The sequence below is a fragment of the Electrophorus electricus genome, chromosome 8 (assembly GCF_013358815.1).
Source record: "Electrophorus electricus isolate fEleEle1 chromosome 8, fEleEle1.pri, whole genome shotgun sequence".
Classification (NCBI taxonomy): domain Eukaryota; kingdom Metazoa; phylum Chordata; class Actinopteri; order Gymnotiformes; family Gymnotidae; genus Electrophorus; species Electrophorus electricus.
In genome coordinates, this window is record NC_049542.1 from 11712406 (window position 1) to 11730462 (window position 18057).

Below are 18057 nucleotides of genomic sequence, written 5' to 3' on the forward strand. Positions count from 1 at the left end.
CATGACATATGATGAAGGACTTCCGAAAAGGCCTCTGATGTCTGTCTCTCTTGCTCTTTTTCTCTCTTTTATATATATATATATATATATATATATATATATATATATATATATATATATATATATATATATATATATAACTGCCAGGTTCCCAGTATGGTAGACCTTAAGTCAGGGTATTATCAAATGTAATTATTTTGGATTCTGGGTGTTCTTATCAGGAGATAAGAAATACTAATCCCTTTAAAGGCTACTTGAGAGGTCCATGTCTGACACCAACTTAAAGGAAGGGTCTTAGATAATCTGATCTATTATATCTTTTAAACCAGCTGAAGAACATGAAATCCTGCTGCTCAGGATCCTATAGTATGTAAAAGACTAGGGGTTGAAGCTGTACCCCAGAAAAGTGCAAATACTTCTAAAATGTCAGTTGAAAATGTAGAGCACATTGTTGTATTACATAGTTTTGAAAGTGATCCTGTGAAAACCAGTGCTTGAGAAGAACCTAGCTAAATCCCCAAAAAAGTTTCAGACTTATTCATAGGAGTCTGTGGATACATTAGAAGGTTTATTCAAGACTGTTCAAAAATGGTGAAACCCCTGAATCACCTAACTGGTGGGCATTCTCTACTGAGAAAACAGTAAAGCTAAAGGGAAAAGAGCCCAGTACAACCCAGAAGAAACATTAAGGAGATGACAGACAGAATACTGCCAACAGACACTGGACAGAATTATTAGCAAACTCACTTAAGCACCGATTTTAGGTTTTCCAACATGACACTGCTGCACATTCTACACACATATGCAAGTGCTGCTGATTTGGCAGTAGCAGTCTATCAAGGTAGATATATGAAGGTAGATTGTACATGCCACCCATGGTCTCTTGTATAGTGAAAAAATAATTTCCAGGTTTCAAACCAAAGTTTTTAGCTCTCAGATAGGCTGTTAATGACAAATTTGTGATTATTTGCAGAGGAGCCCATTCACAGTCACTGATAGTAACCCTTTGATATACACTCTTATTCCTGCAAAATTAGATACAACAGACTACATATGGTTCTTTGCCCTACCAACATTTTCACTTGAGCTGAATCAAGCTGATAGGTGTAAGATAGATGCAGATGGTCTTTCAAGATGTCCCCATGGTGCCTGGGCTGATGATTACATCTCCCAGAAAGGGATGAGAAAACTTGTTATTTTTATGTTACATCTCTTACCTGAGATTGCTCATAACATTGATGTCACTACTGACATAGTACAAGCTAACTGTGAAATTCACATTGTTTGCCAAGCAACTGAATGTGATACTAATACTGCCAGCATTTTTCTAGCAGAATGCTTTTCTGCATATCCTGAGGTTCTACCTAGTAGTTCCTTGCAAGGAGAGTATCTAGAAGGATTGGCAGTTATCCCTAACATGAAAGATATGAAGTTAAGCAGAAATAAATATTACAATAGAATCTATTGCAGGTAAGGAATGGAATACAGTACTAGAATAGGCAGGAAGATGAACAGATCCAGTAAAAGCTCCTCCTACCATAGGAGTAAAGGTGAAAAAGTTATGACAAGTATGGGCCATCTAATTATAGAATGCACTCTGACCTTATAAAGGCCTGTTTCTATTGGCTCAGAATGACAATTGATGTAAAGAAGTAATTTTCTTTACAACATTGAGAAAGTTACTTCATTAGGAATATTCAAATTACCAGACACATGCATGAACTTTCTGTTTCTAGAGCTGAACTGCAACAATGCCAAAGACATTTTTATCATAAATGACTCCTAGTTCAACTTTATAGTTCATAGCAACTGCATATACTGCATTCTGATCAAGCTCCTGACTTTAAATAAAAAGTCATCATTTACATTTGTCTGACACTTTTTACCCAAAGCAACTTACAATTATGACTGAGTACAAGTTGAGCAATTGAGGATTAAGGACCTTGCTCAGGGGTCCAACAGTGGGAACTTGGTAGTGGTGGGGCTTGAAGCAGCAACCTTCAAATTACAAGTTAAATAGCTTAACCACTGAGCTAGGACTGCCCAGCCAGTATGTCACCTTCAGTGAAACCCAGTGGAGGATTTAAATGTTTAAGCATGCTGGATATGTTTAAGCATGCTGGAAACCATTAAAGAGCATGAAAAATCACTGGCACTATTTTGTAAGACTGTTAGTGCATGCCTATAACCACACAAGGCATAAAACCACAGGATTTACACCATGTTGAGCTGGTATTTGTAAAGCTGTTTAAACCACCCACTGACCTCATGCTAAACATATTATTGAACTGACAGCAGGAAAAATCCATCTCCCAGTATATCTAAAATCTGTAAACCCAATTATAAACTATCTTCAAATGCTGCCAAAATAACACACAGGAACATTTGATTTTTAAAAAATCCCACCGGAAGTCCCACAAAACTAAACAGCAGTTCAGTGCTAAAAGTAAAAGGGGCAAGGTGTCAACATTTTCATTTTTTGTAACTGTTGTTGGAATAGCAGTGAAACATATAATATGAAGACTGGAAGTATTTCAATATTTTATTATGTAGATGAATGAACATTTCAACATTTTAACTTCCTGTCTTGTAATGTGAGATGCTGGTAATGAGGATTACTGTTACTATTATTGGGCTGGCTAATGATGTGTTCTGCTTTGCTCAGAGTGGAAAGTTTATTTTCAATACTCAGGACTTCCAAAAAATAAATAAATATTAATGTTTATTAGCTATGAACAATTAAGCATCTGAACTGTGTCTCTCAGTTCCTGTCCACATATACTACAGATCTCTTTGACGCTATCATCATAGACATCACAATCTCACCAACCTCACTTACTCGCAACATTCAGCACCATCACAGATTGCGGTGGCAGGAGGGCTCTGGAATTGCCAATCTGCTGTCCAGAAGGCTGACCTCATCTCAGCACTAGCATCCCTCCACTCCCTACACTTCCTGTCTCTAACAGAAGCATGGATCACCCCTGAGAACTCAGCGACTCTGGCTGCCCTGTCTTCTGCCTTTTTATTCACCCATTCTCCAAGGTGTCTCGGCAGGGGTGGTGGCACAGGTTTACTATTGTCATTGATAGTGGCGTTTCACTCCACTTTCCTTTTCTACTCTTTCCTTCTCCTCTTTTGAATTTCATGCCATTACAGTGTCTTTCCCCACCGCGCTCCAGGTTCCCCAGAGTGCTTCATTAATGAGCTCAACATCCTCCTGAGTCAATTCCTCATTGAAGGAAATCCACTCACTCTCCTTGGAGACTTCAATCTTCCATTAGACAAGCTGCATTCCTCCTGCATCCTTCCACTGTTGACAGCATTCAACCTCACCCTCAACCACTCTCATCCAACACACAAAGCGGGCAATGTTCTACACCTGATCTTCACCCGTACCACCACAACATCGGACATCGCAGTCACCCCCCTCCACCTCTCGAACCATCACTTTCTATCCTTCTCTCTCTCCCTTCCTTCCTTTTCCATCCAGTCCTCTCCAACATGTTCCTCCTTCCTCTATCGCAATCTGCACTCCATAACTCCCTCTTCCCTTACTTCTACTATTTTGTCCATCCTTCCTCACCCTGACTCTCTATCCTCTCTCTCTTTGGATACAGTTACTAATTCTTTCATTTCTACACTCTCCTCATCAATGAATCTTCTGTTCCCTCTCTCCTCTAGACCTGCTAAATCCTCCCCATCTGCCCCCTGGCTAACAGAAACACTTTGCTGACACAGGAGAGAACTAAGGACTTCTGAGAGCCAGTGGAGGAAATCTCACCTAGATTCAGCTCATACCAGTCTCTTGTTTCCAAGTTCTCAATGGAAGTAACATCCGCAAAGTCATCCTACTACACAGAAAAAATTGAATCATCAGCATCTGATCCAAGCAAGTTCCTCACTATTTTTTCTTTTTTCCTTCCTCATCTGTTACTCTGGAGGACTTTATCACCTTCTTTGAGGAGAAGGTTGCAGCAATCTACCAGTCCTTTTCCTCTGTTCCCACACCTCCAACCAATGTGCATTCCCCAACATCCAACTCTAGGACTTCATTTTCTCCTCTCTCCTCAGATGAAATTCTTCAACTCCTGACGTCCAGCAATCTGACTACATGTCTGCTGGATCCAGTTCCTTCCACTCTGTTCCAGACAATCACAAGAGATCTGCTTCCTTTTATTTCTGTCATCATAAAAAAACTCACTATCATCTGGATACGTGCCAACTGCATTCAGAACTGCCAGGGTGCTACCAATCCTCAAGAAGGCCACACTTGATGGCTCCAACGTTACCAACTACAGGCTGGTATCACTTCTCTCTTTCCTCTCAAAAGCCCTAGAATGAGTAGTTTATAATCCATTGTCTCTTTTCTTTACCCAGAACCAGCTGCATGATCCCAATCAGTCTGGTTACAAACTGGCACATTCTACAGAAACGGCCCTCATAGAAGTGATGAAAAAACTTCATACTGCTAAAGCTGCCAAACAGTCATCTGTTTTGATTCTTCTAGACCTTTCAGCAGCATTTGACACAGTGAACCACAACATTCTACTTTCTCTTCTCTCCAGCCTTGGTGTGACTGGCTCTGTTTGGAGATGGTTTCAGTCCTATCTGGAGGGACGGTCCTATCAAGTGACATGGAGAGGATCTACATACAAACCATGTAGACTCTCCACTGGTGTTCCACAGGGCTCAGTATTAGGCCCCCTTCTCTTTGTATACTCGTTCTCTTGGTGATGTAGTATCTTCTTATGGTTTTTCCTACCACTGCTATGCCGATGACACTCAGTTATTTATTTCTTTTCCACCATCTGACATGCAGGTCTTGAGACATATCTCAGCATGCTTGACTGACATCGCATCATGGATGACAGCCCACCACTTGAAGCTTAATCCCAGTAAAACAGACTTTCTGTCCATCCCAGGTACTCGCAACCCTTACCATGACCTCACAGTTTCCTTTGAGAATTCCCTGGTATCACTATCCAAAGGTACCTGTAGCCTGGGCATAACTTTGGACAACCAGTTGTTCTCAATTCATGTTTCTAATCTAACCGGGTCTTGCAGATTTCTCCTTTGTAACATACAAAGCATTCAGCCCTTTCTCTCACAGGAAGCTACCCAGGATCTTGTGCACTCTCTTGTGATATCAAAGCTAGACTACTGCAACTTGCTTCTTGCTGGTCTTCTTCTAAGAGACATCAAACCTCTACAACTGCAGCAGCATGACTGGTCTTCAATTTTCCAAAGTTTACACGTTACTCCACTACTGTGCTCACTTCATTGGCTCCCAGTAGCTGCACACATCAGATTTAAAACCTTGATGCTTGCCTACAAAGCCAAAATGGACCAGCCCCTTCATACATGAGGTCAATGGTCAAAGCCTGATCTGTACCTCGAGTACTTCGAACCTCAAGTATACCTTGCTTCAGGGCTCATGGACGACAAGAATTGAGACTATTTTCTGTCCTGGCTCCAAGATGGTGGAATGAACTCCCACTTGCTGTCTGGACAGCAGAGTTCCTTGCAGTCTTCAAATGCAGACTGAAGACCCATCTATTTGCGGAATATTTAAAGGACAACTGACACTGCTCCCATATTGACTGACTAATGTAATACTTATTGTAGGGTATTGTTTATGTTGTTTAACAAACTCTAGCACTTATTGTTTATTGCACTTATAATTGTTTAAGATAGACCTTATGTATTTTGTACTTTTAGGTATCAGCATTGATTCCTGTATTCTACAATATTCTAGTTCATTGATATGTTTAATTCTAACCTACTATACTGTACTTGGATATATTCTATGAGTAAATGACAAAGCACTTTTGTAAGTCGTTCTGGATAAGAGTGTCTGCTAAATGCCACAAATGTAAATGTAAAGACTGTCACTGTTATTAAATCCCTGGTGCTGCAGGTTCAAGCAATTCTTGTTTTTTTCATAAAAATTCAAATGAAGTTGCACTTTCAGCCTGATTTTCCAGTGAGACTCTAGGTTAGCACTATGGGGCTACCCATTTTGACCAACACTACAGGGAGAAGCGACCTGTAGTGCAAGATCTGAGTAGACAGAAGGAACATAAAAAAAAAAAAAGTTTTATGGCATTTGGTTAGCTCTTGAGCACTACTATGATGCAATCTGAGTTCCTGTCCCCAGTGTTGTGGATTCTGACTTCCTTTACCCATGGCCATCCCACTGGCTGCCAGGCCTACCCCATGGCCACAACCCACACTACCCATGTGACTACAGTGACAGTGCTTCCAGACCTGCCACCACTCATTGCTGCCACACCTCCAGACAAGTTGGACCCACCACTGCCACACCTCCTGACCTGCTGGAACCACTACCACTTGTTTGCCTCTGTGCCTCCAGACCCACCAGGCTGTTTCACACAGCAAGCCACTGTGCAAGTCACTCCAGTGGATTCTGCAACCCAAAACCCACTACCTATAGTTACCTCATGGTCACCTCCCATCATACATGCATGTCAGTACTTCCATCTTATTTGTGGCAAATGTGAGAAGCTATACTGTCCACTTGGGCCAAGATTCCTGCAGAACAATTTCAACACCTAGTGGAATATATGTCACAAAGAGTTTATGTGGTTCTGAAGGCCAAAGGAGGTCCGATGTGCTACTAGATGGGTGTCTCTAATAAAGCAGCCATTCACTGTATATATATTTAATCCAATTCGAGTTACATTTGCATACATGAAAATAAGTTTTGTGAAAACTTCCAAAACAAAAAAACTAAACCTTGAGACAGTTTTCAAATTGCAAAAATTCATTGTAAAGTTTCATTAAATAATACAGTACCCTGTAGTGTCTCACTTTAATTAATTACTTTAAAAACTCAATTACAATTTATGTTTAAGTTTATCTTTGGTCTCTGCTCTCATTATTCTAGCTACACCATTCTTGCTGAACATATTTACATCCCCACAAGTCTTTAACCATTATTATTGACATGGAAATGCACCATGGTACCTGTTATAGAACTCATCCAAAGCATGTAGAATACAAACTACCTTTCCTGTTACCTGTCTATACATTTTCCACAGTCAATCTCTTGGTCTGCATAACCTGTAAATCAAGGCTTCATTTCTCTGCTGAGATCTCTTCCTGGGTAAGATTGCATTTTGTCAGTGGAAACACAGTGACACCCACTATTGGCTATAACTTTTTTTCAGAGCTGTCCTGAGTACTGATAGAGAAAGCACCCATCAATTATTAAACCAGTATTCTCCAGCATTCACAGGTTTATAAGGGTAAGTGGCATCATCAAGAGCAATGACTGAATAAAGTTTCTTATAATTATAGTTTAGGGATATGGAGCCTAGTTAATGCTATATTGTTATGGGCTTTCCATTGATAACACAACACAGCTAGGGAAGATGTTGCTTATTTTTCTTTGTCTTAAATCGGTGTGAATCTTCCAAGTAAAATGTGCTACATTAAACACTTTATTGTAGATAGATTCACCTTATGTATTTTTGTACATTTAAACATGTGATTTTTGATAGTATGGGAATTTGGGTCTAATCTTTAACATTTTTTGATAAAATGTGTTTGATGCGACTTTACTGAAGTTAAAGAAGTGTACAGTTTTCTATGCAAGTTGCTCTGATTTTGCCTTGTCCATACAGTATTGATACTGCAGGTATGAGTATGCATGTGTGAGTACCACTCACTGAGCTTACACTTACAGCAGATAAATCACTGTGAGATGTTTTTTTTTTTTAATGTCAAGTAGTGGAGAAAATTACAGTCTGCAAAGATAATTATTGAATTCAAATGTATCCCATGAAGAAAGTATAGAAAGTATAGAATTGTAATTAACAAATTACAATGTGGCCATTAAGTTCACAACTGGTGTCAACTTTGTCCATGAGTCTGTTATCATTGCCTCTGTTTTTCTCACTTTCTCTCACTCTCTTATTCTCTTGCACACATGCATGCAAACATGCATAAATGAATGCACACACACACACATGCACACGCGCACGCACACATGCACACACACACACACACACACACACACACACACACACACATGCATACTCTGCAACTTTTTTTCTCTCACACACATGCAAATATGCCCATTGTTTGTTCTCCTTGTCTCCCTCCTCAGTATTTCATGTAATTGAAAATGCATCACCTCCAGTGTCAAAACATAATTTCTTCTCAATTTACCTTGAATAGGTCCATTTAATATCCATGGCTCCTCATTAAGACTTTTTATCTTCCCTCATTTTAACATCTAATCTTGAATAGTACTAAAAATATTCTTTTACAGAATTAGAATTTTTCTTTTCTCAGACTTTTTACATGGTTTAGTCTGATTTTCCTTCTTTCTTTTTTGATATAGTGGTTAAATTCAGACATAATTTAAATGAGCACAAAAGAGCAAATATACTAAACTTTCAAGGTAATATGAAAGAGTAATTGGTTTTGGCAAATACTCATTTTGACCATGGGGTCTTTTTACTCTGTTTTCACTCTGTTGTGAAAAACTGAAATAAGATGGGAAGGTCAAAGAAGTTAATGTGTAATGAGACCAGATTTACTTTTAATTGACTGAGTGTAATCTTCTGAGCAAGTGCACTGTGTTGTCTGCAAAGGTGTAAGGACCTGTAACTGAGAAAGCCCTAAACAATTATTAGAAAATTAGATTCTTAGGGGTCCGATATGATATCTGTTCATGAGGCCTAAAATACTTGGTGCCATCCCTGGATATAACCTCTGGGATTGGGTGGTGCTGATTACTCTTCATCTCTGTTTAATGATCCAATTAAACACTGGCTTGCTTTTAAAAGAGAAAAGTTGCACCACTTACAGTATTACTGTAATTTACATTACAATATTTCTGTGTCACCATTGTGTCTCTCAATAAGAATGATATGCAGGCTCTCCAAATTTATATTGGCCAGTCAACAATCCCTGGTTTGGCTAGAATATGTATCACAATGAAGAAATGCAGAAAATACTTTCATTGTATAATGTATGTTTATAAGATGTGAGTTTACAGGAGCTTGCTGTCTCATCTCTTCATTCCTGATCCCTTCATTTCTCCCATTTCTTATATATGTGGCTTTAGTAACAACTAATCTAATATATTTACTATTATTTTCCTGTGGCAGTTCAAGATATCTAGTAAATGAGAGGATGCTGCTGTTAGGCCCAAGTAGATGCATCTTTTTCCAATAAGAAGGCAAGTCCAGGTTTGCCATGTTGATCCAAAACTTTTCTGAATGTACGATTAAAAATCCACAAACATTGATTTTACATGCTTACATTCTGTAAAAACACAAGACAACAAAAATAATATATTCTTGCATATTGGGAGTCACTCTGACAAGGTAACCTGCACCACACCCCACCCCCATTTGATATGTGTCTATTTCTCATTATTTTCATATTTTTTACTTTATAGTTATCTTAGCTCCATTTACCCCTTCATTCCTCACTCTAAAGCCATGCTTTGACACTAAAAATATTGCTTGTGAGTGCTTGGAAGATGCCTTTATTTGAGTACTGTGTTTTCATAATCACATTATTTATTAGTACAGCTGGGGAGGCACTGGAGCAAATCGAGTTAAGTAGGTACTAATGGGTAAAAACAATAGCAGCCCACCTGGAGTTCAGACCTGCCTGGTATCCTGGTTTGAGTCAGACACACACTCACACAGACATACATGCAGAGCTGCAGATATGTTCATTAACCAATTTAGCCATGTCCATTCATGGCCAATAGTGTGGGGGAACATGCAGGATAGGGTAAAAAAAAGGGAGAAGGGAATGGGACAGGATGAATGGGACGGGGTGGGGTAATAATAATGCACTTTGCTATCACGGTACTGAGCAAGCAAAGGGAAAAATGCAAAGACATTTTTTGTTCCTTAGTCCATGTACTATTTTCTATTACATTTACCTGTAATGTGGATAGATAGATAGATAGGATTTATAGATAAGCAGAAAATAGACAGATTAGTAGGTAAAAGGATCCAGGTAGTTCAGCACCATGGACAGCTCCATGTGGCTATTTTAAATAGAGTAGCTGGAGATTCAGGAAGGCAGCACAGATTCTAAAATCATATGTTTATATAATTGAGCATTAGAGGAATAGTATTCCAGCTGGCGGCATAAGTTGTAAACACAAATGGTATTATGACCAATTCTGGCTCTGGTTTTACTGTACTGAACCAGGCAAGTTCTTATTTTCTCTTGGAGGAATTATGTCAGCAATGAATTGTCAGCCAACCTCAGAGCTGTAATAAAATGTATTAAGACAAATGGTATTTTGACCATTCTGGCAGTATTTTTACTGCTTTAAATCAGACAATGTATTTATATTGTCTCTTGATGGAAGTGTTCATTAACAGCAATTTGTCAGCCAACAAGAGAGGGTTCATATGTTACAACAGTGAGAACAATTCAAGAGCAAATAACAAAGCAATGGCTATGTGTGGGTGAGTTATAGCAAATGTTTGATATAAACATTCCAGATGACATTGCCAGTTGCTATTTATAGTAACTGTTAAAGAAAAAAAAATCCTCAATTTATCAATTTTAAAACACATACTAAATAGAAAAGGTACCATCTAGACTTGAATGTAAACAATGGATGAATAGATAAATGAGAAAAGTTTTAAAAGAATGAACAGGAGAAGATAAATACACCTGTAAACTGAGAAGAATATAAGGAGAAGCAGTATGTGAAGGGCACATAGAGAACAACAAGTATCCCAGAGTATCTTTACTATAATTTTATACTCATGATAAACTTGGGGAAAGCAATCAGAATTTAGACTAGGATAGCATTGCATTGAGTCATATTAATGATAATGGATTAGCTGGATAATCAATGTGCCCATACTAGAACTACTTGTGAATTAATCACAGCCCACATGAGAAAACAAACAGAAACAGCCTAGTTTTACTAATGTCTCTTGCTGCCTAGCAACGGGCTGCGCTACAACGTGTACATAAGCACCTTGCTATCACTCAAAATCAGACCTCCAATGCATCTAATTATGGGTGACATATAAGAAAGCACTGATGCTTCACAAATATACATGAGCACCATAGACATACTAGTTACCAGCTGCTGGAAAGGACACACATTAAAAAAAAATAAATGTAAAGCATTGCTAAGGAGTTTAGAGAAATACTCTGAGACAATGGTGGGGGGTAGGAAACCATAAAAGAAAATCATCTGGAAAAAAAAAGAAGGATAAAAAACAGGACTGGCAGCAGTGGCAGGTGACATGACATAGTAAATCCTGACAAGAAGAAGGACGATAGACATAGAGTCTGGGAAGAAGTGGTGGTGCTCTCCCCCTTTCTCTCTCTCCCTTTACCCCTGTCACCACGGCAACATGCCTGGAGGGGACACAAGAGAGACAGCATCACTGCCAAAAACAACAGATAGTAAAATGGAGTGATGGAGAAACCGCATTAGAGTATGAGTAGGGAGAGACCTCAGAAATGTGAAGATTTACACACAAGGCATCCAATCATTTCACCCCTGTAACTTTAGTACATTGTCTTTGTCTGATGCTTCTTAGACTGTTTGTTAAATTAGAATACCCATCCAACACTGGTTATCCTGTGGATCCCATGGAGAATCATGAGCCAAACATGCTGAAATATTGGTCTATATGAAAAACACGTTAAAGGCAAAACAAGATATTACTGGTCTAAATGTAAATTTATTAGATTAATTATTTTCATTTGTTAGGCAGTTTTTGGTGATAAAGAGTGGGTGGTGGAGGCGTGGCTGTTAAGAGCGAGCGCAGGTTGTCCGTCACTGTAGGAAAGAGAGCGCGAGGCAGCGCTTCGCGGGTTGGATGCAGTGGCCGTTGAGAAGAGAAAGCTGTAAAGAAGTCATCTACGTCTAGCCAGTGGTAGGGTCAATATCGCAAGAATTATACAAAAAGAAATGGCTAGGCTGACGGACTAATCCAACTCCAACAAACTTAAAATGCTTTGTAAGTGGAGAGAATCCTTCTTTAAACTCGTTACAATTTAAGCTTTTACATTACATTATAAGATAACTGGCCGTGATCGTTTAGACTAGAGCAACCAAGGAGGTGTCCGTACGTCTCTTGGTATTTGGCGTTATTTTGTACGTTTTTGCCAAATAACTGTCACTTGTGGACGAAGGATCTTTTTTTTTGCCTCCAAAAAACAGTAAAGATGCCTGGGTGAGTGGCACTGTGGAATTACATTCGAACTTGCAGCCTTGACTTTAACCGAACGGACGGGGTCTACGTTGACTGTTATAAGATTTTTTTACGAATTGCCGGAATGTTATAAAAACTGGCCGTTTCCGCGGGACAGAGGGACTCAGAGAATAAGGTCGACTGACAAAACGACTGACGGGCGAGCAAAAAACTAAGGATATTATGGCTCTCACAGCAGTCTCCCTCTGTCTCCTCTTGTTCGCCTCTACAAACTTGCACCTGGCCCACGGGAATAACCGCCATGCTGTGTACTGGAACAGCTCAAACATTCAGTAAGTGGGCCAAATTTTCCATGTGCTAAACACTTTTTGTAGGTCCGCTCGTCTCAGAGCTACCCCGCACATCGGAGAGTAGCACTGTATGTGATACCGCTTGCATATGCTCGACAAGTAAACGCGCACGCAGGTTTAATCTGGAAGGGCACATGCTGAAATTTCACAGTTCATACAGCGTAGGTTTGATTAAAACGCTGCGTAACTGAGTTACGTTTCATTCTGCTTCCTGCATATTGTATTCACTCCTAGCTTAGGTGATTCATCTTAAAAGTGCCTCGCTCTCAGCAAAGTGATAATACACTGTGTTGGCAGAGAGATCCACATCTAAATAATTGATACCCCTCCAGCCCTCACTATCATGAGTCATCCGTGTCTTCCACATCCATCTTTTAATAGTAATAATAATACATTGGTTTCAGTCTTCCCGACCACTTAAAAAAAAAACTTTTTTAACACACAATATATTGAGTATATTATTTAGCACTTTAAATTCCATTTCTTGCCAACTCCTGTTGCAAAAGTTAAGGCCTGCAGCAATTGCTGTAAATTGTATAGTGAGGGCAATGTTTTCTGCTTTCAGATGTTCTCTGCATCATCCCTCCTGTCCTCTTGCCCATTTGTATTCACCTCATCCACTTTTGTGTTCTCTGTCTTCTGCTCTCCCCCCTTACCTCTGGTGATGCTCTCTCTTTTTCTTTCATTCTTTCTCTTTCACATCCAAACAAGCCACATGGCACATCTTTTAGTATCAATGCCAAAGAGTTAAATAACTTTATATAAAAACCTCCCGTGCACTAATTACCCAGCAAATAAGTAGCAGCTGCAGTGGCAATTAGGTGCAGTAGAGAACGTGTATGTGTGTGTGTGTTCCTGCATAAACATGTATGTGTGTGTATTTGTGCTCACGTGTGTGTGTGTGTGTGTGTGTGTGTGTATGTGTTTATTAGTGTATGTTTAGAAAAGATGCTCATTAGTGTCCAGCTCCTCATTATCAGACCCACACCATCTTCAAGGAGCAAAGCCCAGCCACGGGTTTCTCTGTGTGTGTCAAATTCTGTTGATAGTATTTCCTGTTACTGTTAATTATCCATTGTGGGTAAGTGTGTGTGTATGTTTGTGTGTATGTTTGTGTGTGTGTGTGTGTGTGTGTGTATTGTGTGTGTGCGTGCGCATGTGCGTGCACTTTTATGCATTTCTTTTTCAAGAAGAGTTGCACACCATTATCAGTTTCTGCATTAACAGGTTCTGCAACATCCATTTATTTATCAGGTAACGCCAAAATACATGAAACACAAATGAAAGACATTGCTTTGTGTGTGTGTGTGAGAAATAGAAAGAGACATAAAGAATAAGAGAATAATCTGCATTAGTAATTAGTTATGTAATATTTTATGATGGAAGCAGTATAAACAGCTCTGTATGTAACAACATTTGCATTTCCATGAATAGGGAGTGCTTTTCTCCATCCACCTACCCAGAGATAAGGGCTGTAAAATAATGCGTAAATTGACCCAGATTGCAGGTAGCACAGGTGCCCACTAAGCCCTTGCGGCATGAATACAGATTCCCTATCAGTCCTGTGAGGCCTTCAGGCCTAGAGATTTTGAAAATCCAGAGCTGGCCTGGCTTTGTTGATGTGGAGCAACAATCCCCCAATCAGACTACCATCTCAAGGACAAGAGAGAGTGCTCAGGGCTTGTAGAGCTTGGCACTGGGCAAGACCCTTGTTTGCATCACCCTTGGGCGATGCTCTCAGTCCAGATGTCGGCACAGAGGCAGGCAGCTGGGAGAGATGAGGTGGCAGAGGAACAGACTGAGAACTTTATGTAGGATAATACTTGTGAAAACAGCACTCAAAGCTCTGTCCCTTTCTCTTGTTTTCTGCCTCTCTCTCCACTCTACTACAATGCAGAGTTAAAGGCTGAGACAGATAAAAGCCATTTCAGCAATGCACCTTGCTCACTGTGTCTGTTTGCAATTCTCACAGAGAAATCAAGTGAGAAAACATAATCAATCACATGGAACTGAGTTTTTGGGGAACCTCAAAATCTGGAAGTCAGAGAAAGAACGTGATGTATCAGAAATATACAGATGTGTGTAATGTATCAGAAATACACAAAAGCTCACTGGAGTAGCTCAAAAAGACATAAACATTGCAGGAGAGAATGGAGATTCACTGTATGAAGCTATGGAGTGAGTGGAAACTCACGGCTTGCCTTTGATCACATCTGCACATCCATTTTAGAAGACAGTGCTTTCAGCTTCTGTTGGCACCATCTACCCAAGCATACTACAGCTGCCCTACTGGCTGAATGACAAAGAAGCATGTGCATGTGCACAGTCATGTGCACTTCACACTAATTACACCCTTGACACAAACATTACTTAGCATGTAAGCATACAAGGGCATCCTGAACTCTGCTCCATCCCATGACTCCCACTTTCTAGTCACTGCAGTTCTATGGCCTACTGAAAAATTAGCTCAGTATGGAGTGGAACATGCTTAGGGGAGCTCAGTGCTTCAGCAGTGTCACATTTCCTGTTGCAGCCTGGCCTTCACGACCTTGTGTCAGGCGGGTGGCAAGGCTCAGTCTCAGAGCAAGCCTCCTTAATTGGTCTGTCTGTGTCAGCATGATGAAACTCACATTATGAGGGCTCACACTGAAATATCTTAAAGCTAGAGGCACCAGGGATGGGCATGAGGTGGCCTGATGCAAGCATGCGCAAAGAATTGAGTAAGATGTTGGTCAAACTGTAGCAGTATTTTAGTGATATGCCAGGGGAAAGGTGGACATAGAAGAGATCCATCTATTTTAAACAGATACTACCACACATCAAATTAAAAAAAAATGTGAAAGAGCACACTAATACTTGTGACTGACTGTCATATACTAAGCCCTATAAAGAATGAACCCTGACTAGCTCTTGAATGTGGGTGGGAAAAATAGAATCAACCACGAGAACAAAGAGATCTCACTCCTGGTGTACAATTTCCTGTGCTACAAAACAAATTATCACATTGACAAATGGCTTTCCTGAGAGATTGAGGCATAGGGCGAAGTGATCAATGACCGGCGGAGCAGAAGACTTCCTACATCAGCTTGTTACAATCCCATATATCCTATTACTGTACACACACCAGCCCTATCATGCACATGTGGAAGGGCCATGTACTGCACAACTACAGTCAGCTCATTGAGGAAATATCTAGTCTTTCAGTGTTCCATGTGAGTATTTTAGACAATAATGTATTATTTTTTAAATAAGGAGTAACAATGGAAAACGCAGGATCTGGTTGGTGAACATTTCAACACCAACTTAAAATCTTGTATGGGGGAACAGATTAACAGAAATGTTTCAGGATTTATGATAAGGACATATGTTTTCAGCCTTTTTATTAGGGACACAATCTAGATTGTATAAAACCAATTATAGTTCAGTTATATCCTTGGAAAACATACTTTTCAAGCATTAATTTTCCCTAGAGATATAGTAAGAACAGGCATTATCAGTCAGTGAATGAAACATAAATGTAGCAGTCTTTGAATGGTCACACACATAGTAAACTCTATTATCCATGTGGACAGGCCCACTAAGATATGCTGTGCTAATCTACACAACATCTTTGGGAAAAAAAGGAATAAAAGGAAGACAGGTGGATTTGCTTAAACAATGCAAGGACATCCATCTGGCTTTGCCCGATGGAAAACAGATTCTCTCACTAGCATCAAGTATGCCTGCTGTTCATTGCTAGTGAAGTAGACCATTTCAGATTATTGCATATACCATGGAAATGGTTTCAGCCTGGTTCAGAAGAGCCTCTTTTTTAAGTCTTGCTTTTGAAAGGCTAATGCATTTTCTGTTTGACCATAGGACCATTAAAGAGGGAATGAAAATCACAGCCTTTATTCAGATAAGTCTGAATGGGCAGATATTTAACAGGGTATGTAATTGACCCTTCTGTTTTTCTTTCAGTGAAACTAAATAATTAATACAGGTGCAGCATCATATATGCTTTGTGTTCTATTGGCTTATTGCCTCTTAAAATGTTGGACTGCATAAAATGTGGGACTGGCTCTGGTGTCTGGAAGGGCTTATCCACTAAACATTTACGTTTGAGTATAGGTATTTGCTCATTCTTCTGACTTTATCTCTGGCTTCATCGGTTATGGCCTGACAGAAGCTACAGTGAGCTCTCTGATACCACATGACTCATGCACATAGGACTAGCAGGAGCTAGCAGAGAGGGTTCTTCTGCAATTCGTCAGCATTCCCAGGTGGAAGCGTGCTGGGGAAGGAAGAGTGATCATTGTTAACACAAAGTGGGAAAAGTGGGCCTCCAACCTCTCAATAAAAATAAATAATCCTAAAGGGCTTTGGTGACTAAAATGTGGTCAGTAGTTGGGCTTTATGATAATCAATACCAAAGCAGATTTTTGATTTAATACAGCGGTCAGTGCCAATAGAAATCACAAGGGTTAGCTTTGAGGGGGAGAAACAGAGAGAAGTTTGAGGATGGGAGAAAGACCAGCTTGGCTATTTTAAAACATTGTCCTCAGGTCATGCCGTCCTGTCCCCTAAGCTGTAGCCAAGGAACACACTGTGAAAACACTACCAGGTATAAGATAAGCCAAAAGGGAGGATCCATGTTCTTTAAGGCATATGAATGTTGTTTTTCACTTAACCCAACAATGAAAAAACTACAGCCCATATAATATTTCATTTTGCTATGAAGCACTGCATTATTGAGTTTGTGTATTGCTTCCAAATGTCAGGATTTATGTGTTTGCATGTCAGTATAATTTTTTGCTTGTGGGTTTATAAGAAAATTTTGTCTGTTGGAATATTAAACTATAAATCATTTACAGCCATGGTCCATATTAGAAGTGACATGGAGAGAATTGTTAAGAAGCAAAAAAAAAAAACCAACAACAACAAAATAACAATGGAGGACCCCACAATGAGAATGAAGGGGAGTCAGGTCACTATACAAGCCTGTCAAAGGCTATTAGAATTCCATCTATTGTAAGGCTGTGGAGTGTGCACTTACCCATTATTCCTAACCCTGTGGAGAAGGACCACCAATCCAGGCACACAGAGACGTAATGATTAGAATGCAAATGCTACAGTGGAGGACCACCCCCCACCCCCCTACACACACACGTTCTCCACTCCATCGACCTACCCACACATAACACTATCATACAGTAGCCCATCCACATTGGAGTGGTACCTGTTATTTCTGCTGTCTAGAAAAAAAAATGTTTTTGTTGTTAAGATGCTAATTTTCACAAGATGAAAACTGCTAAAAATCACAGATCCACAGGAGCTTGTCATTTGGCTGACATGCAATGTGGAAAACCTGATTAAATGTGAATTATTTGGGTGTTTGTTTGGTTTTTTTGCGCTGCATCTTGTTATAGGCATGGAGCATCTACTGCTGCTGATGCTGAACAAAGGGTTGCACCACTGGCACTGGCCCAGCATAACAGCAAAATGAAAGGAATGCTGTCATTTAATTGAAGTCCTGGTGC

The 18057-nt window shown here is 39.8% G+C and overlaps 1 protein-coding gene across 3 annotated transcripts in view; it reads left to right on the plus strand.

Annotated features, from left to right (window-relative positions):
* Positions 1-11853: 11853 nt before the first annotated feature.
* Positions 11854-18057, plus strand: part of efna3a (ephrin-A3a) — a 77318-nt gene continuing 71114 nt past the window's right edge. For 2 of the 3 annotated variants that reach the window (XM_027002267.2, XM_027002268.2), the window contains exon 1: positions 11854-12520. In XM_027002267.2, the coding sequence (XP_026858068.1) occupies positions 12490-12520 (31 nt within the window). In that variant the 5' untranslated portion in view covers positions 11854-12489. The remainder of the gene's footprint in view (positions 12521-18057) is intronic. The other variant, XM_027002269.2, reaches the window with a different exon arrangement.